The 24,283-nt window shown below is 59.2% G+C and overlaps 3 protein-coding genes across 3 annotated transcripts; 2 read left to right on the top strand and 1 right to left on the bottom strand.

Annotated features, from left to right (window-relative positions):
• Positions 1-124: 124 nt before the first annotated feature.
• Positions 125-8,727, top strand: BESB_073050 (uncharacterized protein; the record flags this gene model as incomplete). The annotated part of the gene is made up of 3 exons (XM_029365678.1): positions 125-6,947; positions 7,434-8,162; positions 8,681-8,727. 3 exons carry the CDS (start codon positions 125-127, stop codon positions 8,725-8,727), a joined length of 7,599 nt encoding a protein of 2,532 aa, XP_029218162.1.
• Positions 8,728-10,668: 1,941 nt separating this feature from the next.
• BESB_073040 (uncharacterized protein) lies at positions 10,669-16,219 on the bottom strand (the record flags this gene model as incomplete). Its single annotated transcript, XM_029365677.1, has 3 exons — positions 10,669-12,644; positions 12,843-12,872; positions 13,207-16,219. 3 exons carry the CDS (start codon positions 16,217-16,219, stop codon positions 10,669-10,671), a joined length of 5,019 nt encoding a protein of 1,672 aa, XP_029218161.1.
• A 5,000-nt stretch (positions 16,220-21,219) lies between these two features.
• Positions 21,220-23,632, top strand: BESB_073030 (chaperonin protein BiP; the record flags this gene model as incomplete). The annotated part of the gene is made up of 2 exons (XM_029365676.1): positions 21,220-21,334; positions 21,735-23,632. 2 exons carry the CDS (start codon positions 21,220-21,222, stop codon positions 23,630-23,632), a joined length of 2,013 nt encoding a protein of 670 aa, XP_029218160.1.
• Positions 23,633-24,283: the final 651 nt, after the last annotated feature.

The raw sequence follows: 24,283 nt of genomic DNA, 5'->3' as shown, positions 1-24,283 counted from the left end.
AATCAAGCGTTCCCTCGCGCAAAAATGGCTGAAAACGCGCCGCCTTCCCGAAGAAACTTCTTTTGAGTTGCGTGGAGGAGTCGCCTGGCCTCTGGGCGGAAGTCCTCCCCATCTTTCCAGTGCGATGAGTTCCGCGAGTCGAGCCGCAGGGCTCTCCCCGACGTCTGGGGCGGCGTCAGAGCGTGGCCTCTCACCAGCTCGCGGACAGAAAAAGATGAAATTGCCGGCGGGCCCTGGCATCTGTGCGTCTCGTCTGAGTAGCGAAAGCAGTCAGATGGAGTCTTCCTCCCCCGGTCGTCGGCTGCAGGACAGAGTGCCCGCGACTGCAAGTGACTGTTCCCTAGCCGACGCTTCGTGGCCAGCTGATCCTCTCAGTCGGCGCGACTCTGAGGACGGAGCGCCCCCGCAACTCCCCTGCGCCTGCCTCGCTTCTCGCTTCGGCGCCAAATGCCCTCCTTCTGCGTCGCTATCTCTGAAAGACAGGGAGCAATTGTGGCAAGTCGTGGACACTCTGCGGGGCGTCCGCAGCCGCGGGTTCTCCGCCGACGCCTTCCGCGCTGCGGCGGAGACTCTCGGGGAGCGGAAAGGGCCTCTCCGCCGGGATCGGTCGGGAGTGCCCCCTGACGACGAGAGCCCCAGCCTCGACGGCGAAGCTCCAGAGGGCAGGGCTGCTGGAAAGGACAGTGCTGGGGGGGAGGAGCGGTCAGCCTGGACGAACCCGACGCTTTTCTGTTCTCTTTTTCTTTCGCTGCGATCCTTCTCGACGCGCAGGGCAGGAGACAACGCAGAAGGGTGTGAGCGTGTCGCCGAAGTCGATACGATTCGCCATGCAGACATCCCGCAGCGAGAGGCGCATGGCGGGCGCTCGTTCGCTCTCAACTCGTCGCGTTGTGAGGCGGGTTGCCAGGAAAGTAAATCCACATTGAGGAGTTCAGAAGAGCCGCCTGCAGCCGGAAGCGCGGAGCGAAGCACAAACAGACGCTGCGAAGGAAGGCTAGAGGAAGCGGTGCAGGCGCCAGGGCCTCGGCCAGAAGATGCGAGCGCGAGCGACCTCCTCTCAGCGTGCCGCGAGTTCAACAGCGGCTTTGAGAGTTTGGTTGAGCTCTCCACCTCGCTCCAGGCGCCCGTTCAAGACGAACGGGACTTTGCCGCCGCTTCAGGGAAGGACGCGGAAGAGCGGGGGACCCTCCCGCGCCAACCGGAAGATGATTCTGTTGAAAAAGACGGCCGCACCCAACACACTTCGCTTGTTCATTGTCTCTTCTGCCGCTCGCTGCCAGGGTCCCGCGGGGGGTGCCACCACGGAGAGGCAGAGGCAGAAGAAAGGCACCCCGGCCAGGCTGGCACCTGGTGTATCTGCAGGGGGCGGCGCGCGCTCGTCTCTCTCTTTTCTTGTTCCCCCAAGTCTTCGAATTCCTCTCGTGCTGTGTCCTGTCCGTCTTCTTCGTCCTCTTGCCGGCTTCCGCGCCCTTTGTCTGACTCTGCAAGCGCCTCCGCGCGGCGGTCCTCCTGTGCGTCTTCTTTTCGCGTGAGCCCATCGTCCCCTGCCACGGCGCTCGCCCTCGCAGGCGCTGTAGCCTTCTTCGCAGCCGTCGCTGAGCGGCTGCCTGCGCTCCTCTGCGCCCTTTCCCCTTCTGTCTCTCTCCTCCTCGCCGCCCTGCGACACTCTCTCGCCTCGCTCGAGTTACCCACGCCGTGGCGGCCTTCTGTCGCGCAGACTGGCGCGCGGCCGCCACTCTCCTGCCTGCCTGCCTCTGGCGAAGTTGTGGCCCTTCTGGCGGCGCTTCTTCCTGCCGTCTCCTGCACGCTGGTCGACGCCGCGTTGCTGCTGTCTTCGCCCTGCTCTCTGGGTTCGTGTGCCGCCGCTAGGCGTGCGAGAGAGTCTGAAGAACCCGAAGACCCCCACGACGCCGCAGCTCATGCGCGAGACGCATGCACGGCTGGGGGTGTCGCGGACGAAGGCCCTGTGTCCGCGCAGGCCGGCGAGGTTTTCCTCGCCCTCGGGGCTTTGCAGTCGGAGCTGTTCGCTGAGACGGTTCAAACGGCTCTTCTGGCCCTCTACTTCTCGCACACTGCGAAGCCTGAGGGCGAGTTGCGCGCCCTCGAGAGGCTCGTGGACGTCGCTGCAGCGATTGCCGCAGGCGCCTTTCAGGGGCCACGTACGGTGGAAGAGGGGCTCGGCGGAGGCGTCGAGTTTGCTGCCCAGTGCGTCAACGAGGGCGCGTGGGGATGCGGCATTTTGCCGCCGCCGTGCGAGAGCGAAGGGTACCGTTTGCTGTGTGAGCGGAAGCGGTGCCTCGCGGAGGCTCTGTGCGGGGGGGAAGGACTCTCGAGAGAAGAAAGTCGGCAGGGAAGCAGTTTCCTGTCGCGTGGCCCGAGTCTTCTGGCGGCTCTGATTCGCCAGGCGTCAGCGGCTGCTCGCCCTCATTCCTCTCGGCGGCCAGCGTTGACGCTCTACGCGCACGTTCGTGAAGATCTTTCGCCTCTCCCTCCCTCTTCCTTCTCGCATCTGTCCTTTTCTCGTGTCTCATTTCCCCCGTCGTTTTCTGCACGGTCTCCCTGCGCGTCTCTCCCTCGCTCTGCAGTCGGCGACGCCTGCGCGGGCTCGCGTGCCGCCGAGGCCCTCCTGCAAGCCCACGCCTGGGGCGTTTCTCAGACTTTGCTGTATTCTCTCTTCTCCGGTGCTTGTCTACACTCGTCGGCCCTCGAGAGGCATCCCCGCGCGCTGGAGGGAACCTGGAGGCGGTTGTTTGCACTCGTTCGTCTTCGTTTGTCTGCTGGCTCTCGGTCTCTCCCCTTTTTCTGCGGCAGGACTTCCCCTCCCTTTCCTCCTCAGGGGTCCCTAGCCTCGCTGTCTTCCTGTCGCTCGCCTGCAGAAGCTTCTCCTGCCTCTGCTGCCTCGGCCCTGGCGTCGGCGGCCTCTGCTGCTTCGTCCGCGCGCTTTCCTTCTTTGCCTGTCTCGTCTGACTCTCGAGTGGGCCCCTTCGAAGCGCGAGTTGAATGTCTCCGCTCCTCCGCTTTTGACTTTTGTCTGTGTTTGCGCGACGATCTGCGGCACCCGCTCTCTTCTTTCTGTCATCCTCTGGCCGGCTTGCCGCCTTCCCGAGTTGAGAGGGAGGACTCGTTGGCGGGTCTACTCTCGTATTTTGTCCGTTCGCTTGCCGGCGAAGCGACGCGGGGCGAGGCCCCCCTCGAAAGTCTCCCAAGCTTCCTGTCGCTGCTGCTTCTTCGCTTGGCTGCGCAGCACCTCGCGCGGGTTGCCTCGCTGCTCGTCAGCCTCCTGCCTCGCGCGCCGCGGGCGTCTCGCCTGCGGAGATCCCCAGAAGGGCAAACGCACGAAAAAGAAGGCTGGCTGGCGCCCTCAGGGGGAGCTGAAAAGACCAGCGCGTGCGGCCCGGGGGAAGCCAAGCACGCGGCGATAGACATTTCGGAGGACGGCATGAAAGATGAACTCCATCGGGTCTCCCAGCTCTTCTGCTTCTACGCCGATACGTTGATGAGTCTCTATCGAGGCCAGAGCCTCGGCGGAAGCAGAGCCGACCTTCCTCTCTCTCTCTCGTTGCTGCTGGAGCATGCGCAGCAAGCGTGTCGAGGCAGGCGGCAGGGCGGGTGCGTTTCGTTTGACGCAGAACGGGCTTTCTTCGCCCCAAAAAGAATGCGTTCGTCTGCAGGAGAGGCACCTGGGAGTCTCCGCGCGCCGCGCTCTGGCGACAGCGGCCAAAGCGCCGAGCGGCCGTCGTCTTCCTCTCTCTCCAACGCCCGCGCGAAAAAGCCGCGAGGAGATCGCGAGCGCGCGAGCGCAGAAGAAGTCGGGGACGCGACGGCGGAGGAGCTCAGAGACGTCTGGCTGGATGGCGTGTCCACGGCGTGTGGGGCTCCTCTTCCCAGTCCCGAAGAGGCGGGCGCCCCTCGCTCTCTCTTCGCTTTCCACGCCTCGACAGCCTTCCGGCGCTTCTTGAGAGCGTGGATCAAGCTTGAGGCCCTCGCTGTCAGCCCTGATCTGAAAACTTTCTTGCGCGACTGTATGCATGCTTCGTCCCCCGCGCGTTCCGGCGTCTCTCCCTCTTCGCCTCAGTCCTTCGCTCGCGCTCCTTCTTCGCGTGGTGATTCCGCAGCGTGGACTCCCAGCGCAGAGAACGACCCTATGCGCGGCTATGCCGGACGGGCAAGTCCGCCTCGCCTCGCCTCTTCTCGCGCGTCCTCGTCCTCGGAGTCTGTCGGTCTTCTGTCTGCGGCGCAGTTATCGGGCGGCCGAGCTCTCGACTCCGAACGCGCAGCGGAAGACCGCGGGTCGCGCGTCACTTGCGACACGCTCACCTCTGGGGCGCGTGCGTGTCTTCTTTGCTTCTTGGCCTGCGGCTCGCCGGCGGAGCGGGAGGCGTTTCGCCGCGAGCTCAGGGGTCTCGGCCCCCGCGAGGGAGTCCCTGCGCACCACGTGGACGGCTTGTTCCTCAAACTGATCTTCCAGGTGCCGTCCTTCCTCGCGCAGACGGAGGGGCCGTCTCAGCGAGCTCGCGAGGGCCGAGAGGCACCTCACGGAGGCGCCGTGGAAAGAGAAAACGAGGATGGACACGAGGGGGAGGAGGTCGAGGCAGCCCGTTCGGCGGACGGAGGAAGCAGTGACATTAACAAGACGCAACCGAGCGACGAAGGAGAGAGCGCAGAGGCGCGAGAACTGACCTGGAGCGACGCAGAGGGGGACGTGGAAACGGGGGACGCGCGCGAGGGCAAACGTCAAGCGATGAAGGCGCACAAAGGCGCAGGGCGTTTTCTGTCCGATGCAGCACGCGAGTCTGGCTGGGAGTCAAGCGGCGCGTCGCTCCTGTCCACGCAAGGCAGAGCCGTTCTGTACGCTGTCCGTACACTTGAACAGTGGGCCCTCACGCACCCGTTCGAGTGCCGCGAGAAATCCGCTCTCCTCGCTCCCCCGAAATCCTCCTCGGCCTCGTGGAGCGCCTCCGCGTCCGCTCTCTCTGGCTGGGCGCAGGAGGGAAAAGTCTTCTTCCCTCTTGCGGCCAGCGCACCCCTTCACCAGACGGCCGCGTGGCTGCTGCAGGCGTCCTTGGCACTCCTGGGCGGCGCTGAGGCAGATGCTAGCCGCGAGGAGCGACGCGGAGCGACACGGAGGAGAAACACCGACGCTGAAGAGGCCTGCAGCCCGCGCAGCGAGCGCAAAGGCTGCCGCGTAGCCGCCGCGGCTCTGCTTCGGCGATTCTTTGGCTGGAGCGCGAGCCCCCACCCTGCGCTGCAGGCGCTCGCGATCAAGCTCTGGAGGCTCGTTGGCCTCCTCGCGATGCGAAGGCCCGCCGTGTCTCCTGTCTCTCTCTCCCGACCGCCCTCTGGCGCGCCTGGCGCCGAGGCAGCCAGCCAAACGGAGGCGCCGGGGCGAGGAGGCGCAGGCGCAGCAGGGACGGGGAGTCGCCCCCCCGCGCGCCGCTCGCCTTTGGGAGCGGCTGCCGCGAGCCTCCTCGACGCGCTCTTCCTGCTCGCCACCCGGCCGCCGCCTGGGGGCTCGACTCTCCCCGGATTCGAGAGACAAGACGCTGCTGGGCGGGCCAAAGCCCCAGACGGGCCTCACGGCGACGCGGAGTCTCTGTCGCCTCTGCTGTCGCAGTTTGCGCCTTCAGTGGGGCAGACACAGCTTCTGTCGTGTCTGGGCGCCGCGCTGGCGAAGGCGAGCGACACGGCTCGCATGGAGCTGCTCGCCTCGCGTCTGCTGCCCTACGCTCAGCGCACGGTCTCCTCTGTGAAGGAGACTGGCGCGCAGCCCTTTCTTCCAGGCGCAGAAGCGGAGACAGGAGGCACGCGCGGGGCGGGGACCCAGCAGGCGCAGGGGCTGGGCGAGTGCGCGGTCGCGGCGGACACGTCGGCGCTGATGCTTCTCGAGATCCTCGCGAACATCCCCGCGTCCCTGCTCACGCGCGAGCCTCAAAGTGTTGCGAAGATCGGCTGCTTTGAGACCTCCGCGCCCGCGCGCATGCCCTGCGACCGGCTGAGCGAGAGAGATAGTCTCGAGTCTCTCTCCCGCGAAGGGGCGAAGGGGGCGAGCACCTTACTCGGGTGTATGGACAGCTTGTTGGAGGCTCTCCTGGAAGTCGCGTTTGAGCGCGCGGTGTCTCAGCAGAGCAAACGAAGCGAAAGTGAAGATGGCGGGCGCGGGCCCTCGCCTGGGGTTCAACAAAAGATCGACGCGGCGCTTCGTCAGGTCGCGCGAGAGGAGACGCTGCGCCGGCTGCAGGTCTCTGCATCCCTCTCTTCCGCGTCGGCTTCCAACGGCAGCGCCTCAGCGGCTTCCGAGGGTGCGATGGCGGTGGAGAGACTTGATGAAACAGACACGCGCACGCCCCTCGCAACAGGAAATGGAGTCGCTGCAGAAAGCGTCTCGCCAGCCGCGGAGGCTCAAGCGACAGAGGCTGTCAGACGTCTCTTTAACGCGGAAGACTTGCGCGAGGCCCTGCGAGGTGTCTCTACACCGGACGTCGATGAAGAGCGGATTGCGGTTGAGTTAGTCTGTCGCTTCTGCGTCTCAGTTCTCGCTTGGGGCGAGGGGGGCAGCCTGGCGGCGCTTGTCGTCGCGCAGCACTCCGTGGAGCTCGCGTCCTTCCTTGAGCACTATCTCTGCTGCCCGGCGCACTTCGCGCGAGGTGTTTTCTCTCAGGGCTCGTGCGGGAATCCGCGCGAGGAAGCGGAGGGGGGCACGCCTGTTGCTCTCCTCTTCGCCGCCGCTCTCGCCGTCTGCTGCTGCGCATGCGTGGAAGAGGGAGAAAGTCGATTGGGGGCGGAAAAGCAGAGGCAGATCGCGGAAGGGCGCGAGGGCAACCTCCCGGGGAACGAGGAGACGGCTGAGGTGCGCAGAAGTCGAGAGAGACTCGTCTGGGTGATCGAAGGCAGCCTCAACTCCATGCTGCGAAGAAGTCCAGCCTTCATCCTCAGAGTTCTTATTAATGGTAAAACGTCTTCTCACTCGCGCACGTGCGCCAGACTGGCTCGAAGAGGAAAGGGCACACACAAAAAAGGCTTCAAACAAAGGAAGAAAGAGAGAGATGCAGCCACGCGACGCGGAGAGAGAGACAAACAGACGGGTGATGTCGCGTGCTCTAAAGCCAAGCATACACACGTGCTTCTTAGATGCGCATTTCTTTCTTGCCTGGTTCCTCGTGACTATGGGATTCGGCGGTGCATGCATCCTCGTGCGTCGTACAGCGAGCCTGCCGGGATCTGTGTGTAGGTCGCTGGACTGAGCGTTGTTTGACTGAACACGTGAAGAAGAAGAGGAAGAACAACGAAATGGAGACGCTCTCTGAAGAACGACGCCTCGTGCGTGATTCCAGAGATACGTAGAGAGATTCGCAGGGTCACGAAGAAGAAGAGGCGAGAGCTTGGGATCGTTCATCTGCTGCTAGTTCACCATTTCTGTTTTTTCTTTCCTTCAGCCGTCGTATTTGTCGGCACGAGAGTTCCCAGCTGCCCGTTTCTCTCGCGCTTGTTGGACGCCGCTGCAACCTCCGTCGCTCGACTCGAAACGAGCCTCCCTGCGCTTCCTCGTCGTGTGCTCCTAACGTGCATCGCCGCGATCCGCGATGAGAGGGGAGGAGCCGAGTCGACTCCCCTCCCTCCCGGTCGGCAGGTTGGCGCCGGTGTACGTACACCGCCGTCCCCCAGCGGAGACGCTCGGCGAGGACCAAAGAGTGGGCAGGCAGGCGAGGCAGGTCACGCGAGGCGCGCGGGGCTCCAGGGCGAAGGCGCAGCGCCGGCAGAGAGATGGCGACAAGAAGAGACAGACACAGAGGGGGGCGACCGGCTGCAGCGCGTTCTTCGAGAGGCTGAGGCGACGCTGCGTCGCGGGATTCCGCGGTCGTGGTACGAGGAGACCCCGGCGGCTTCAGAGAAAAGCGAGCGCGAGGCAAGACACGACGTGTTTGCGAAGGACGACTGCGAAAAAGGAGGACAAAGGAAAACGAGAGGAAAGCACGGGGAGGAGAGAGCAAGAGGCTGGAGGGACAGCGCTGGAGATTCCAGCGACTCGTCAGCAGAGAGAGGAAAGACAAGGAGACGAGAAGCTTCCTTGAGAGGAGACTTCCTCCGGTCTGTATTCACGCGTCTGCGCGAGACGGCCCGCGTGATAGAAAGCCGCGACGGCGCCGCAGCGACGGAGCTCCGAGGTGAGAGTCCCAAGTGTTCAAGAAAAGCGAACATGAGAGCTCCCATGGCCATCTGCAGCAATCTACGTCGGCATCAGACCGAAATTCAGACTTAATGGATAAACGAAGGCACGAACATGCCTATGCATGTGAAGACGGCGCTTTGTGGGTGTATGCCTTAGTTAGGTAGCGAGTACGCCGATACGTGGACGCGTACGTAACCCTAAACCCTACATCGACGCAAAGGCGGGGTCGGTGGACCGACGAGCATGTCGCCTGATCCCTGAAACACATGTGTTTGCGAAGTCTGTTTTTGTAAAGAGCAGAAGCAGGTTGCCAGTTCTCGTCTCTGGCTGTCCTCCTTCTTCCCGCGCTTTGCCGCCAGCGTGCTCGTAGGCAGATTTACGCATGCGTTTGGTTGATCGCGAACACGGCTGCATGTTTGCGCGGATAGTGAAAGCGTTGTGCAAGTTTCTTTTTCTGCCTTCGTGGCGCGCGCATTTCCAGTCAGAAAGGCTCGAGGTGTGTGCTTTTTCCAGACTGTTTGGCCCTTCTCCACGACGAGCTCTTGGCAGGTCCTCTCTAGCTGCGAGAGGCACGACGCGCATGGACGGAGACGCAGAGAAGGAACGACAGAAAACAGAGGCTCTCGACTCAGCAGACGCGCTAGGCGACCCCCAAGCGACCATTCTGCCGCCGCAGAATGGTTTGTGAAGCTCGGAAAAGCGCGCCTCATCGATGACAGCTCAGTTCACTCGCGCTTGAGTTATCGAGCCTCCACCAGCGCTTGCCACGGCCTCCTATCGGCGCCCGGCTCCTTTTCGCTCTTTGGGAGTGTCTTTTCCTCTTCACTCGATTGCCCTTGGTGTGGGCGCCACGATGAGAGGTTCGCTCAAATAATGCATGCACATATATCTGCATGCACGTGCATGCATACGAGTATATCTGCAGAGGTATATATATTATATATGTGTGCATACGTCCATATGCATGTGCATATACCCGTATAATATGTATATATAAGTGCATCTCTAGATATATATACATAGTTATGTGCATATCTATGTATGTATATGCTCATATGTAAGGCTGTGCGTGTTGCCCGGCACGGAAAACTTTCTGGCTAAGATTCTTTGGCCTGTTAGGCGGACGAAAGGACCGGCGTCGTGTCTGTTCACACTGAGGAAAAGGGACGTGCGTGTCTAACTGCGTTCCCTGCCTCAGCATCGCCTCGTGCGCAGGCGTCGCCACCCCCATCCCCCCCTCGTCGGTGGCGAGTCCTTCTGAAACAGAAACGAGTCGTTTTCTCTCGTTGTCATGTCTCTCTAGTGGCAGAAATGTATATCTACTTATATATATAAATATGGGTATGATAAGCTATCTCAATGACCGCGCGAGAGCTTCACACGCCAGGCGCAGAGCCTGTGTGCGCTCGCTCAGCTGCTGCGTAGAACGCACTTCGAGTCTTGCCCCCCCCCTTCCAACGCGGCAGGAAGCCTTCCCCAACTGTCGCGGGCCGGCGGGTAGTTCACGCGGCCCTCTACCGCGCTTTGCCGCGGATGAGTGGACGCTGTCCGGCTGCGAATCCGCGCAAATCACGACAGCTGCATGCGGTTTTCTGCTCGCTGACTGGTTTCCTGGCTGGCGTGGAGCGACCCCAACCTGTTCAGCGCCCACTCCGAAACAATCAGAAGACCCAGGGGTCTCACCAACGCCGCGCCGGGAGATAGTTTATGCCATATATATCATAATATATCATATTATGAAAACGAAAAAGGAAAGCAAAACGAATTGAAGTTCGCAAAAAAAAGTACTAAGCCAAAGATCCAGGTGCCTTGTCGCGAACGTACGCGGAGACAGATGCAGAATGCGCAAATAGAAGATCCCCTCGACGCTCAAACAGAAGACGCGGAGAGTCGCTGAGGCGTACAGACTCCTGCGAAGACGGCGTGAGCCTTCACGCTCCTGCATAGATCCATATATATATGTGCATATATACGTATACGTATAGATGTGCACACATCTACACATATATAAACTATATGCATATATGTATAGTTGTGCGTGGCAACCAGCACTGAAGTCTTTCGTTGCCTTGAAAGTCGAGGTTGATCTCGCGGTACGCGGCCCCTCAGCGCCGAAGAGGCGGCTTTGCGAGGCTTTCGTGAGCAAAGTCTAGACGTGGACTGCACCGCAGAAACGTACGCCGGTGCCGGCGCGGCGATTCCTTCGGCGGACACCGAAAAACAAATCCAGACATATACCTGCATGCGCGTTTTATACCTGATAACTGTGAACATGTAGGCGAGTCCACGCCTAGTGTGCATTTATGATTATATATATATATATATATATATATATATATATATATATATATATATATATGTTGTTGCTAGAGGTTGGCTTGTGGCGCTTCTTTGCGTGGGAGATGCCGAAGGCCGCCCGCATATACTGCCGCCGGCCTGGCGTCTCAAGCGGCACCCCGAAGACCCGAGAAGTACTCACTCAAGCGGACGCGAAAGCAAATTCAAATTTTTCTGAAGAGCCCCTTGCCCTGTTTTCTGCCAAGGAGACACCTGCGCGGGGCGTGAATCCACCGAGGTGTGAAGCCTCGGCGCCTTCCCGCGGCTCTGTCGTCACTCTCATCTTCGCTTGGCGCTCTTGAGTCTTCTTCATTCTCTATCCGCGCCTCCCTCGGAGAAATCTTCTCGGCCTCCTCCACGCGCGCGTCGTCGTCTGAATCATCGATGGAATAGACGCGGGCGCTGCTGGCGGCGGGGAGTGACCCATGGGCTGCGTTAGCTCTCGACTGAGAAAGAATGGAGAGAGGGGCAGAATCCACGGAGCTCCTGCGGGTATCTGCCGTTCGAATCGAATTTTGGCCTGGGGGCCCGCTTCGGTTTCCCTCCAGATGCGAGCCAGAAAGCAGAGGAACTGCCCGCGCCTCGTCGCCAGAACGCGCGCCTCGGGTGTAGGTACGCTTGGCTCTGGGGCCTGGAGCGTCGGACTGCACTTTGTGCTCGAACTCTGCAAAAGAGGTTCCTTCCGTGGAGCCTACGTCAGCTTCTGCCTGTGTCGGGTCCTCTTTTTGCGCGGCCTGCAGTGGAGGACTGTCAGTGTGGTGCTCCTTTCTGGCATTTTTTTCAGCCTCGCTCGCGTGCGTTCTGGCCTGCAGAGGGACATATGTCTCTGTGTCTACACAGTGCGCGGAAGCGAGGGGCGCCTGTCCCGGGGGGGCTCCGCCGCTTTTTTCGCGCTGAGAAAGTTCTCTCTGCTTTTCAATCAGGTAGCCGTGGCGCGGGCAGACAAAGATTTCGTCGTTTTTGAAAGGGTACCCCCGCGTCGACCGTCTCTCTCTCGGCAGTCCGCTGGGGCGGGGCCCCAGGCGCGATCTCTTCGTGGAGCGCAGAGCCGAAAAGCAGGATCGCCCAGCAGCGAGAAAAACAGAGGGCACGCCGCAAGCCTCCATGAAGAGCGCTAGGCCCTCATCGCCGTCGTAAGCCCCTGGGCCGGTATACACGGCACCAGGAGGCAAAGGCGAGCAAGTGGAAGAAAAAGTAGATGATGGTGATGATGAAGCAGAAGAAGACCACGACGCGTCGGGAGCCGCGCAATGCGAAGACACCGGGGGCGGAGAAGGACATCCCGGCGGGGACGAAGGGGACGCGGAAACGGATTCTTTGAACTGAGAAAAGGCAGGCACAGGAGACACAGTGGACGCGCAAGCGGCGCCGATGGCCCCCTGTGTCGCGGCAGAGGCAGAGGAAGAAAGAGGCGCGAGCCTTCCTCCAAGAGAGTGCGACTGCTGCGCCTCCTCCGTGAAGTCCTGCAAGAAGTGCTCCTGCATGAGCATGTCTCCCACCGAGAAAAATGAGAGCTCGCCGCTCTCCCCCTCCAGGTCCTCAACGCACGCGGAGAGTCCTGCTCGGCTTATATTGGGAGTCGAGGGCCCAGCCTTGGGGAAAGCAGGTGAGGAATAGAGAAGCGGAGGAGGAGAAGACGAGAGAGGAAGAGGAGGCTGACCAAACGGAGTATCAAGCGAGGAGTGCACAGATGAAGGGAAACAGCAAGCCGTCGCAGAGGCAGAAACGAAATGAGGCGTTCGTTGGTTGCTGGGGAGATCCGAAGATGAGGAGAAGAAAGCAGCGGACGCAGAAGCGACACTGGCGGAGCAAGAGCTAGGAAGCAGTGAAGGATTTGCGTCAACCGCCGCGGACGCGGCAGCAGAGTCTCGTTCCTCTGCAACGGCAGTCTGCCTTCGGGCGTACGGACAGGGGACTGGCGAGAGGAGAGACACCGCCTGCGGTTTCAGCGCCAGGGTGAACCGACAGAGGTGAAAAAAGTCCGAGTGGGAGGAGTGCAGAAGCGAGAGCAAAGGCGGGACGTTATTCTCGCTTTCGTCTGCGGCCGCCTCCCCTGTTAAGGAAGAAGAGAGAGGAAAAAGGCTCCGCAGAGAAGACGCGAAGAGAGGGTCGTCGCGAGCTGGGCCACTGCCAGATACGCCTGGAGAGAAACCGGAAGAGAGGAACACAAAAAAGTGCCTCCACAAATGGATCTGGAAGGAGCAATCAACCTCGGAAAGCCGATGAAGAGATAGTCGCCGCTCGCAGAAGTCCAGTTTTCCGAATAGATGCACTCGAAAATCTGGGCATATGCCCTTGTAGATCGCAACAGACAGCCCTCCGCGTGCTATATTCGTACCTAAGCAGACGCCTGGCCAGGGGCCAGCTTCTATATCAATGCAGCAGAGCGTACAGTTTGCATTTGATGCAAAATATCAAGGATGAATTGCTGTGGGAGTTCTTTCAGCGGGTACAAAAACTCTGAGGCCTCGCCCAGCCTCAACCCTGAACACCCTGGGCATCCGTCGAGATTCGCAGAAGACAAAGGGTTGCTTGGAGGCTCTAGTCGGTCTCGGCAGCTCGAGGGTGTGAAGGAGCTAATCCCACGGCGATAACTGGAGAATCTCAGCAAAGTATCTGAGGCCGTGGCTGCCTGAGGACCTCTAGATTTTCGACCTCTTCTGGGCGACACTGAGTGAAGCATCACAAGGCGAGAGACGTACCCGAACACACGACGCCCACGACGGTTCGCGAAAGGATCCTTTTCTCCGTTGTACGCGGCTCGCAGAGTCCTCGTGCCCCTCGCTGCGTTGAAGTACGGTGCATGTACACTGCAGACTCCCACTGTCTGTGCAGGCACATGAGGCATCTGCGGAGCAGACGTCGGCTTACAGCGAACAGTTGCACTCGACACATTTCTTTTTTTCCGCCTCTCTGCCCCCATTCATCTCTTTCTTCATCAACGAGTATCTCGTCCATCTCTTCTTCGCTGAGTTCGCCTTCTTCTCGCTCACTGGGGATATCCACTTGGCGCCCTCTGGCTTCTCCATCATGTAGTCGCCTGCATGATTCGTTCCGGTCGCCATTCGCTTTTGCCTCTTCGCAAGCCTCTACATTGCACGCCCCTTTTCTCCTTTTTCTTGTCTGCCCTTCCTCGCGCGAGCTGGCGGTGCAGAACTCGCACTGGAGACACGGTGAACAGGGGCAGCATGCGTGCGGCGCCGTTCCCTGGTCAGCTGTATGTACACTCCAGCTGGCGTGCCGCTGCCTGTCGGTTTGTCGCACGTCTGTCTGCAGCCCGTGGAAAGGAGGCGCCTGTGCGCGCGCGGCTTGTTTTTCTCTGCATTTTTTCTTCTTCGGGGAAGCGCAGGAAGGCTCTTGGTGGCGGCGGCAGGCCAGCGCGCGCTCGAGGTCCTCAGGCAGCCCTCGGCGAAAGTGGCGGGCGAGCGATGAAGAATCGGCGACTAGCTGCTTCAGCGCGTCGAAGCGCACAGCGGAGACGCGAACAGGCACCCGCAGCTTTTCAGAGAGAGCCTGCAACAACGCTTCCTTTCCCAGCGAGTCCACTCCGACCAAAATCCATAGAGACGCCGCAGCCGGAGGCGAAGAGAACTGCGAGGCCTCCGATGGAATCGGGGACGCTGAGGATGAGGAGAATGAGGGGACATCGTGGGAAGGGCCGCATGGTGGAGAGGCATCGCAGGACGTTGCCGTTCGAAGCCTCTCGCGGGTTTGCTTGGCGATCGCGCGCGTGGAGAGCAGAAAACTAATGGAGCGGATCCTCGAAAGAAGGCGAGAAAAGCTCGCAGGCGAAGACGAAAAATCAAAGACAGGGTGGAGGTAGGTGTTGTCCAGGAACAAGTGATCAATCGCGTCGCGCTGTCCTTCGCGAAAGCCGATGCCGGCGCACGACCAGCAGTCTCCGCCTTCCGATGCGCTTGGGGGAGATGCGCAAACGAGCTGAGAAGAACGCAGAGAGGAAGAAGACAAGAGAGAAGAGGAAAACAAAGCGCACGCATCGGCGGACGAATCACAGGCCGACTCTGAGGAAGAAGTAGGAGAGGCAGCACAAGCAGCAGGGCACGACGAGGCTGCAAATCCAGACGAGTCGCATGCACAAGGAGACACCGCCACAGCCGAGGCAGACAGAAGAGACGAAGAAGAGGCCTGGCGTCCGATCGAAGTTCGGCCGATTCGCGACTGTTGCTGCCTTCTGTACAGAGCCTCCTCTGCAACCACTTCGGCGTCGTGTCCGTTCCCATCATGCACAAAAAAGAGCGATTGCTCGGCTTGTGTGGCGCACGGAAGGGCAGCAGGCAAGGGCCAGAGGTACGCTTCCGCGTCGCGTTTCAGGCACGAAATCGCATCTTTGACGTTCTCGATCAATCCATTAACCGTGTCTGGGTTGCAGTTGAAGTCACCCGTGTGTACGTACACCCCGAAGGCAGGCGACTGGAGCACGAAGACGACAGATCCTGGGCAGTGGTGGGCGTCCACGAGCATGAGTCGCACGATGAGCGCATCCTTTTGTTCCTTTTCGTTTCTTCCTCGCGGCCGACTCCCTGATCCTCGAAGCGAGAGCGTCTCCTCTGCATGCGCTATCTCCTTGCTGTCCGCTGCGTCATCCTCGTGCGCATCGCCGCTCAGTTTCGCCGTCGGGCTGTTTGCCGGTGTCCGAGCTCCCAAGCCGTCGGTTTCGCGGCTTTCCTTCTGGCCTGCACTCGGAGGCAGGTCTGGGTCGTGGAGGCGCCTGCTGTCGCCGTCAGGTATTATCAGATTTCCCCAGTCTTTCCCCGCTGCCGCTGCGTCAAGTCGCGCTGGCGTCTCTGCTCGCGAGGCTGCAGCTGCTTCCTCGGCGTTCCTCCTCCTCCTGATCGTGAGCTTCCTCTCTCTATCGAAGTGTGCGCTCTGCGCACCCTCCTGCGCCTCAGAGTCGTCCCCCGTGTCGCCCTTCTTCTGCGTTTCTTCGCTCCTTCGCCCGCCGCGAAGCTCTTTCCCTTCCCTTGGCGCGCTGTTTTTCGCGTGAAAGCAAAGACGGTAGACTCGGTGGAGGTCGAGGGCAGCCACGCAGGGGGCCAGGAGAGGGAAGCGGAGAAGCAGGAGGCGACGCGTGGCCGCCGAGCAGAAGATGCGGCCCTCGCGCCAGAGCCCGTGGAGGCCGCTGATGTGGTCCTGGTGGAGGTGCGAGAGGAGGAAGACCCACGGATTCTCCGCGTAGAAGTGAAAGTCTCCTCTCTCGCTGCTCTCTCCACGGGCGTCGAGCTGTCGTTCCCGCCGTGCCGCGTTTCCCTCCGAGTGTTGGCCTTGTCTCGCTTCTCCTGAAGGCGCTCCCTTCGGAAGAAGGAGCGTCTCTTCCTCCGCAGCTCCGCGCTCAGAAGGCTGCGCCGCAGGGGCACACGCGGCCGGCAGGGGGGAGCGAGCGGGGGGACGCGAGGGCGCTGAGGAAGCCCCGGGGGGCCCTGTAGGCCGCGCCGGGGGCAAGGAGGGAGGTGCAGCAGCTGGCGGAGACAGACTTGCCTGCGGAGGCGAAGGCGGAGGACGTGAGTTTTGCACAGAAACAGAAGACTGAGACTGAGCAGGGTTGGGCGACCCGCAGGGTCGCTCGCCTGCTGTTGTGGACGGAAGAGAGTCACCAGGTCGGCGGCGGCCGTCCGGTATGAGGCGGCGAAGGTGTGGCGGCACGCGAAAAAAATCGACAAAAATTGTTGTGAAGGGCAGAGGGCCGTACAGCGGCATGGCGAGGAGAAGACGCGCACATTTGGGAGGAAGGAAGCGAGGTCACGAAGAGCAAGTGATGCGTCGGCGAAAGGCAATAAATTCTGGCCGTTGCTGCGCACAGGGCTGCCGACGGAAGAATGCCCGTTCGTATCCATTTATTGCGACCAGTAATAATCGAGAAGATCCCATCGAGTCGCTCAAGGATTTGATAATGCGCAAGGCAGAGCATTGGTTGGGCGGCAAACAGTTGACGCAGAGGGTGAAGGGACAGCTGCGGAAATGCAAGCGAGCAGTGCATTCCAGCAGATGCTGGGGTATCTAGGAATACATATACATGTGCACGTTTAGGTACGTGCAAGGCGGCAGGGAGCAGAATTACGCCAAATGGTAATCCTGTGATAGTTATATGCATGCAGGAAGACAGTGTATGTGTATTCTCAGGCAAAGTTTAGGGTCTCGTGCGTATTTAAGGCGGGCATGGCTAAAGGCAGCTTCCATTGTGACATGCGCGCCGTGTGCGCTGCGCAGCGAGGCCACTTTGGCGGTTTCAGCCCTGTATTGTTTCTGCAGTCTGGCTGTGACGCGATTTTCCTCTTCTCCGCATGAAGCTGGCTTCCTGGAGAATGTCAACGCGATGAAAAGAAAAGGAAAAAGAGAGCATTCGACCCCAGAAAAGATACCATCGTTACGTGTGAAGTGAGTTCAAGATGGCGTGCATGCAGACAGGCTGCCGCCCTCGACGGCAAACGTCGCAACTTGCGACCGGGCGAAAACGGTGGTTAACGCGCCAGAAGAAAAAAACAAAAGGCGAACCAAAAGCGGGTATACCCATGTGGTGATGATTCCTCTGACGCTCAATGGCGTCACTATTCAGAAAGAATCGAACGTTAAGAGTGAGTCCGCGGCTGTCAAGACACCTCCCCGGGACTCACACGCCTGAAACGTGTTCCACCTTTTCACAAAGCCTTGAAACGCAATAAGGGCGCCAAAGATGGATAAAACTGCACCTTGACGCTGAAAAGTTGGCAACCGTGGACTTCTGCTGGTTTACTAGGTTTTGAAAACAGCGCATAGCGTAGCCCGTGGGAAACGAGGCGCACAAAAGCCACTGCTGCTCGTCGTGCGACGGGTCGGATGCTTGACTACGCTTCCCTGTTTCGTCTGCAGCGTTCTTGAGAGATCGGCCACAAGGGTTCAGCGTGTCCGTGTTCAGCGGAGACCTTTTTGCAGCGCCATGAGGCGGAAAATGAAACACCTGTAGCGTTCTTTTGACGTGGCGCCATCGCACGTGATCCGGGTCGATGGCAAGCGGGGACGTGCCTGCGGTAGGAGGCAAAATGGCAAAGTTCCCGGCTAAACATCCCCCTCCTTTAAGACTCACTTCCCTTCTCGTCTCAAGCACGATCTCACAGTACCAGAAGCCTTGTGTTCTACGTCGTAGAATAACGGGACACGAGACCGAAAGTCTTCTCATGTTTCGCGGGGTGAGATGTCATCGTCGTATGGTTCGTGCCTAGTTGACTCGTCACCTTAAGCAAAGCCTGGCTTCAAAAGACAGAATCCATCGGCAAAACCTGTCTATTTGCCTAGGCTATGCGAGTGTAACGCTCAGAGCGGGCTCCTGCCAATTTTGGCATCGACATCTTACGAAAGTGATGTCGGCGAGGGCATGGGCGCATCCAGAACCGCCTATTCTCGTGAGCATCACAGTGGCGTCGACCGACTGCCTCCTCCCCTCCCCTTGCAAGTAACAGCAGACTATTCACTACGCTGTGCAACCTCCTCCGGACAGGCGATGCAGATGAGAGTCCCATGGGGGGCCTTCCTGTCGGGCATATAGCGAGAACGACAGCAGTTCCGTTCCACTTTCCCTTCCCTCGCGCCCTCGCAGGTGTAACCAGATGGCCCTTCATACAATTCCTTAAAGGAGTCGTGACACCGAGTCGACAGCATCTGGGGCGGTCGCTCTGCGTGTATTGCTGTTCGTCGTTCAGATTAGTCAAGAAGCAGTCTCTGTGGAAACGAGCAAAACCACTTGGGGACTCAAAGGGTGTTTCAGACAATCCACGACGGAGCGGGTGCTTGGAAATATCCACCTCCAGGCTCTCACGGCGGCAAACTGGTAACCCGCGAAAGCAGCTCCATGTGGCGGTGCATCAACTGAAGCAGGGGAGGTAGCTTTTCGGGATTCACGTTACCTCTTGTTGACACGACAGCTTTCTTCAATTCAAATTCACGATAATACCAGTGGAACGTGAATTGACGCTATCAAGAAGAGATTGTCATGTCCCCATTATCCCCGGAGTATGGCATGATACGTATGTGATGGACAGCCCAGATGCAGCTAAGTGGTGGCAAGGCCAAGAAGACACGAGCTCCATGATGACTTCCACACAGTAGGGAGGCGGTATTCTTTTGTATTGTCTAGCGGTTGTTGAATTTAGATCGGCATTGTGCTGTTCGCGGCAGATAGGATAACCCTGAACCCTAAAGCAGGCAGCGCTCCTTCACAGGGCACCCCAACAGCGATGGCGGGATGTAGAAGTACGGTTTGGTGATTCCACCCCTTACCTTTTATGCAGACTGGCTGTTGCATTCATCAATTCCGCTGCCTCTTCTGACGTGAGGTTTCTTGCCAATGGTGGCAGAGTTGCCAGAACTATATATGGTTGTTTGATATAGCTTTTCCCCCTGGAAATGACAATGGGGCACGAGCAGCCCGCCAGCCGCCGTCGATGCAGCACAAGAGCAGCTTCTATCAACATGCAGAAACGTGTCTTGCTTGCTTTGTCTCCTCTGTCTGTAACGGAGGAAAGGTCGGGTTCGGTGCCAGCGGGGGGATCCTCCACACGGTTTCTGCGCCGACGCTTCTGGAAAAGAATGTACTCACCCTTCCGACGATATATCGTGCAGCTGATTCAGTTAGCCAGATGCATGCTTGTGTATTCTCGGGTGCGCTCTATATCAGACATACATCTGCTCCACAAACGTCGCGTTAAGTGCAAGCCCCACTGCCTCGTGAGTTTGCGGGGATCGCGAGGCCGTGCGTCCTTCCCACACGAAACAACGGGGGAGACCGGCACCAAATTCGTCGTCCGCTCAGGTGAATACGAGTCCTGCGCAGATGTGCTGCGACACAACTGTGCTCAAGGATACGAGGGACCCCCAATCCTTTCGAACAGCGGGCCACGAAGCATCGGCGAAGATACCCCCTCAAGCCGCGCGCACTGGACACATAGACACGAGGCAGGGTGTGAGTCAATGTATCGCTACCCCTACTGTGCTGGCCTCTTTATTTCTTATCGGAAGCTTCGTGTTCTGTGCCGCGAGGCTCTACTAGCCCCGTCTGCGGTGACACTGCCTAATACTCTCCGCCGTTGCGGGCCTCAAAGCTGTACCTGTAGGAGCACGTAGAGGGAGTTGTCACCAGATTTCCCCTCGAAGGACAGGTTTCAGTAAAGTATACGCTGCTGTAAGGCGTCGCTTTGCGTCTGGAAGTCACTACGGCCTTACGCTTTTTTGACGAGACGCTCCACTGATCGTCTCTCGAGACCGACAGCCGAGTGCCTCCTGTCTAACGCGCCGATGTCTGGCCAGAAACCCTCGCCTCAACGGGTGACCGAAGCTACCGAAGAAGACCAAAGGCCGACGATCATCACATCCAAAAGCCACGGGCCTCGACCGCAAAAGAGATCCCAGTCAACCGGCGTCCTTCAGCATGCAGCTGTCTTTCGCGGCCTCACGGCAACATCCATGCGCGACCCTGTCCCCCTGCTGTCTCTCTCTCTCTGCTTGTGCTGGTGGGTCGCTTGCTTCGTTCCCAGTGACTCGCTCTGGTGCCTTCTAACCGCACTGTGCGATCAGGGCCCGCCACAGATGAGAGAAACTCAAACGAGACGCAGAGAGAAAATCTTCTGCCATCGCCCTGGCTGGACTCATACCACTGCCCACTGCCCCTCCGCGGCTTCGCGGCCAACGCAGAAGCTGCAGGCATCATCGTGAGAGACGAGCGGGTGAGGGCGGCCCGAAGGGACGCTGCGAACCGAAGGCCTGCCGCGTCGCCACAGGCAAGACTTGCATACACTTCTGGCTCGGCCATCTTTGTCCGTTGACTTGCCCAGACGCCACAACGTCTGCGCAGGTATTTTAGAGGCGCTGTCGGGCGAGAATGCGCGTGTCCACTTCGCGAGCGAGACCAGGCAGGGAGTTGATTGCGCGTGTCGCGCGAATAGACACGACGACACACGGTTCGGTGGAAGAGGGGGAGGTGGCGCTTCTCAATCCGCCCCCGCGCGAGCGTGCGCGCGCCCGCCCGGAAGCCGCAGCCTTTTTTCCCCCCTGTGTCAGGCGTCCGCCGCATGGATCGCGAGGAGAGGAGGGGGTGTGAGGAGGTCAAGAGGTGGTCGTCGCTCTCCGCGATGTCCCTTTGGTGCTGTGGATTCCGTCGTTGTCCTCTCCAGTGTGTCGCTCACCTTGTAGTGTCATGAAAGTCCTTCTTGTCTGTGGCCCTGTTTTCGAGTGGCGCCACTTCTTTCTCACTTTTCCCGCTCAGAAAGGCGTCTCGCTTTCTGTGTCTATTCACCCGCGTCCTGTCTTCTCCCTCCTCTTCGTGGGAACCCAAGACGACGGCCTTCCCGTTTCGCGTGTCCTGAAGGCCAGCAGTTGCTGGGTGCTTGGAACGCGCCGTGTTCCCTCGGGGGCTTACGGCGAAGAAGCGAAGAGCAAGTAGCAGAGAGAACGGTCAGACTTGTTTCTGCGCTTTCTCTTACTACGCATTTCCTTTTTTTCTCTCCCACATCCTGTCTCCCTTTGTATACTTTCCTCGCGTCGTTCTGTCCCGTGTGATCCACGGTCTGTCTGCACTCTCCTCTCTCCAGGTCTGCACCCTCAGGGGCGCCCATCCCCCGTAGTGCCTGTGTAGGCTGGTTGATTTTGTTTTCCCGTCTTTTTTCCCGTCTTATTGCAGCGTTCTAGGTGGTGTTTTTTGCCACGTGGGCGGAAACATAGACTCAGGCGAAATGGCTTCCCTTAGGCAGCTCACCCTCGTGAGCCTTTTGGCTCTCCTCTGTCTCGTTCCTTCCCTGAATCCTGCCTTCGCTGAGGAGAAGGCAGACAGCGAAGAAAAAGGTAAGGGTAAGAAAGGGACGATGAAGTCTCTTCTTACATTTTAGGTGGGTTTTCCCGTCAGATTCCTCGGTGTTACAGACTGGGGGTTATGGCTGCGCCGTCGTTTCGTGCGGGCAGTCCGCAGAAGAGTCTGTGCTGTCTCGCTGGAGGCGTTCGTTTACTGTCATGTCTGTCGATTTTGTGTTCGATGACACTTACTCCACGCAAGCCTGTGCCGATTTGTCGATCTTGCTCATGTGGCTCTTTTCGTTGTGTTAAGAGACAGCTGTCCCCTCAGGTGTGTCTGTAGCGGCGGAGTAGATACAGGGCGTGCATGTCATGGGTGAGTGCGGTTGAGCTAATGACACGCCACTTTTTTTTTGCGCAGTTGTCATCGAGTCCTTTGTTTTTCTTGTTGCGTCTCCAGTGAAGGACGTCGTAATCGGAATCGATCTAGGTACGACGTACTCCTGCGTCGGTGTGTACCGCCACGGCCGCGTCGATATCATCCCCAACGACCAGGGCAACCGCATCACCCCGTCGTACGTCGCCTTCACGGACGACGACCGGAAGATTGGTGAGGCGGCGAAGAACGAGGCGACGATTAACCCGACCAACACGCTCTTCGATGTGAAGCGTCTCATCGGTCGCCGGTTCAGCGAGAAGGAAGTCCAGAGAGACAAGGAGCTGCTTCCCTACGAAATCATCAACAAGGATGGTAAGCCGTACATCCGCGTCATGGTCAAAGGCCAGCCCAAGATCCTCGCACCTGAGGAGGTCTCCGCCATGGTGCTCACCAAGATGAAGGAAACGGCTGAGAACTTCCTTGGCAAGGAGGTGAAGAACGCTGTCGTCACCGTCCCTGCATATTTCAACGACGCGCAGCGTCAGGCCACCAAGGATGCCGGCGCGATCGCTGGTCTCAATGTCATTCGCATCATCAACGAGCCGACCGCTGCAGCCATTGCGTACGGTCTGGACAAGAAGAACGAGAAGACTGTCCTCGTCTACGATTTGGGTGGGGGTACCTTCGATGTCTCCGTGCTTGTCATTGACAACGGCGTCTTCGAAGTCTTGGCGACCTCTGGCGACACGCATTTGGGAGGCGAGGACTTTGACCAGCGCGTTATGGATCACTTCATCAAGGTGGTGAAGAAGAAGTATGACAAGGACCTCCGCTCCGACAAGCGCGGCCTGCAGAAGCTGCGCCGAGAAGTCGAGCGCGCGAAGCGTGCGCTGTCTTCCCAGCACCAGGCGAAGGTTGAAGTTGAGAACCTGATGGAGGGCGTCGACTTCTCTGAGACGCTCACCCGCGCCAAGTTTGAGGAGCTGAACTCGGATCTCTTCCAGAAGACTCTGAAACCCGTCAAGCAGGTCCTCGAGGACGCTGATCTGCAGAAGAGCCAGATCGACGAGATCGTCCTGGTCGGTGGCTCGACGCGTATCCCGAAGATTCAGCAGCTCATCAAGGATTTCTTCAACGGCAAGGAGCCGAACCGCGGCATCAACCCGGACGAGGCCGTCGCGTACGGTGCCGCCGTGCAGGCCGGTATCCTTTCTGGCGAGGGCGCACAGGACATGGTTCTCCTCGACGTCACTCCTCTCACGCTCGGTATCGAGACCGCCGGCGGTGTCATGGCCAAAGTCATCAACAAAAACACCGTCATCCCCACCAAGAAGACGCAGACCTTCTCGACCTACTCGGACAACCAGTCCGCTGTGCTCATCCAGGTCTACGAGGGTGAGCGCCCGATGACGAAGAACAACCACTTGCTGGGCAAGTTCGAGCTGACTGGCATCCCCGCGGCGCCGCGCGGCGTCCCCCAGATCGAGGTCACCTTCGACGTCGACCGCAACGGTATCCTGAACGTGTCTGCCGTCGACAAGGGCACTGGTAAGAGCGAGAAGATCACCATCACTAACGATAAGGGCCGTCTGACTCCCGAGGAGATCGAGCGCATGATTGCGGAGGCCGAGAAGTTCGCCGAGGAGGACAAGAAGACCAAGGAGAAGGTCGATGCCCGCAACGCGCTCGAGGGCTACTTGCATTCGATGAAGACCACCGTGGAAGACAAGGACAAGTTGGCGGACAAGATCGAGGAGGACGACAAGAAGACCATCCTCGACAAGGTCAACGAGGCCCAGGAGTGGCTCACCACCAACCCCGATGCTGAGGCGGAGGAGATGCGTGACAAGCTGAAGGACGTCGAAGCTGTGTGCAACCCTATCATCTCCAAGGTGTACGGCCAAACCGGAGGGCCTGGCGCGGGTGGCGCTGCCGGCGGTGCTGATGATGACGACTACGGTGGCCATGATGAGCTCTAAATGCTTCGTCACCACCACAGCAGCGTCTTCTCAGAGTGGTCCATTGAGCAGCGTTTCGTTTTGGAGCGCGGACATGTGTGCACCACTGCCGTGTGCACTGGTTGTGAACTTTCACGTGTTTGATGGCGTCACACTGTTTACTACCTTTTCTAGCATCCAGAGATCTCGACGCACGCGAGTTCAGCTTTTCCGGAGTCGGCTAGAGACGGTGAATGTGCGACTTTCAGTTCCCGCCCTCAGTGTCTTTCTCTCAACATCTATATGCGTTTCAAGTTGCAACTGTTTCTGTCTTTCTGTCGTGTGAATACACTTTGCGGACACGGTTGTGTCTTCCTTCAACAGCGTCTTACTGCTGGGAAAAAGTGGCCAAACCCCGGCGTCTGACACGACAGTCCCGAATAGGGATTCCAGGGTTCCAGTTTCGAAACGACACCAGCACCCTACTGCCCGCAGATAGTTTCCGGTACAAGCGTCGCTCAGCTGTAATGGCTAGGTCGTGTGTACCCAGGTTCAGTCAGAAGAAACCGAATTCTCGAATCTCTCAGAACTCAACATGACGCTTGCGTTGCTTAATCCTCGTAGGAAGTTGGTTCTGTTATACCACTATCGGGCGAGATGTCAAGAGGTATGGCTACTTGCCACGTTACGACG

This window comes from Besnoitia besnoiti (assembly GCF_002563875.1).
Source record: "Besnoitia besnoiti strain Bb-Ger1 chromosome Unknown contig00007, whole genome shotgun sequence".
NCBI lineage: Eukaryota > Apicomplexa > Conoidasida > Eucoccidiorida > Sarcocystidae > Besnoitia > Besnoitia besnoiti.
The sequence above is the reverse complement of the archived record's forward strand: the minus strand, read 5'-3'. Positions and strand labels throughout refer to the sequence as shown.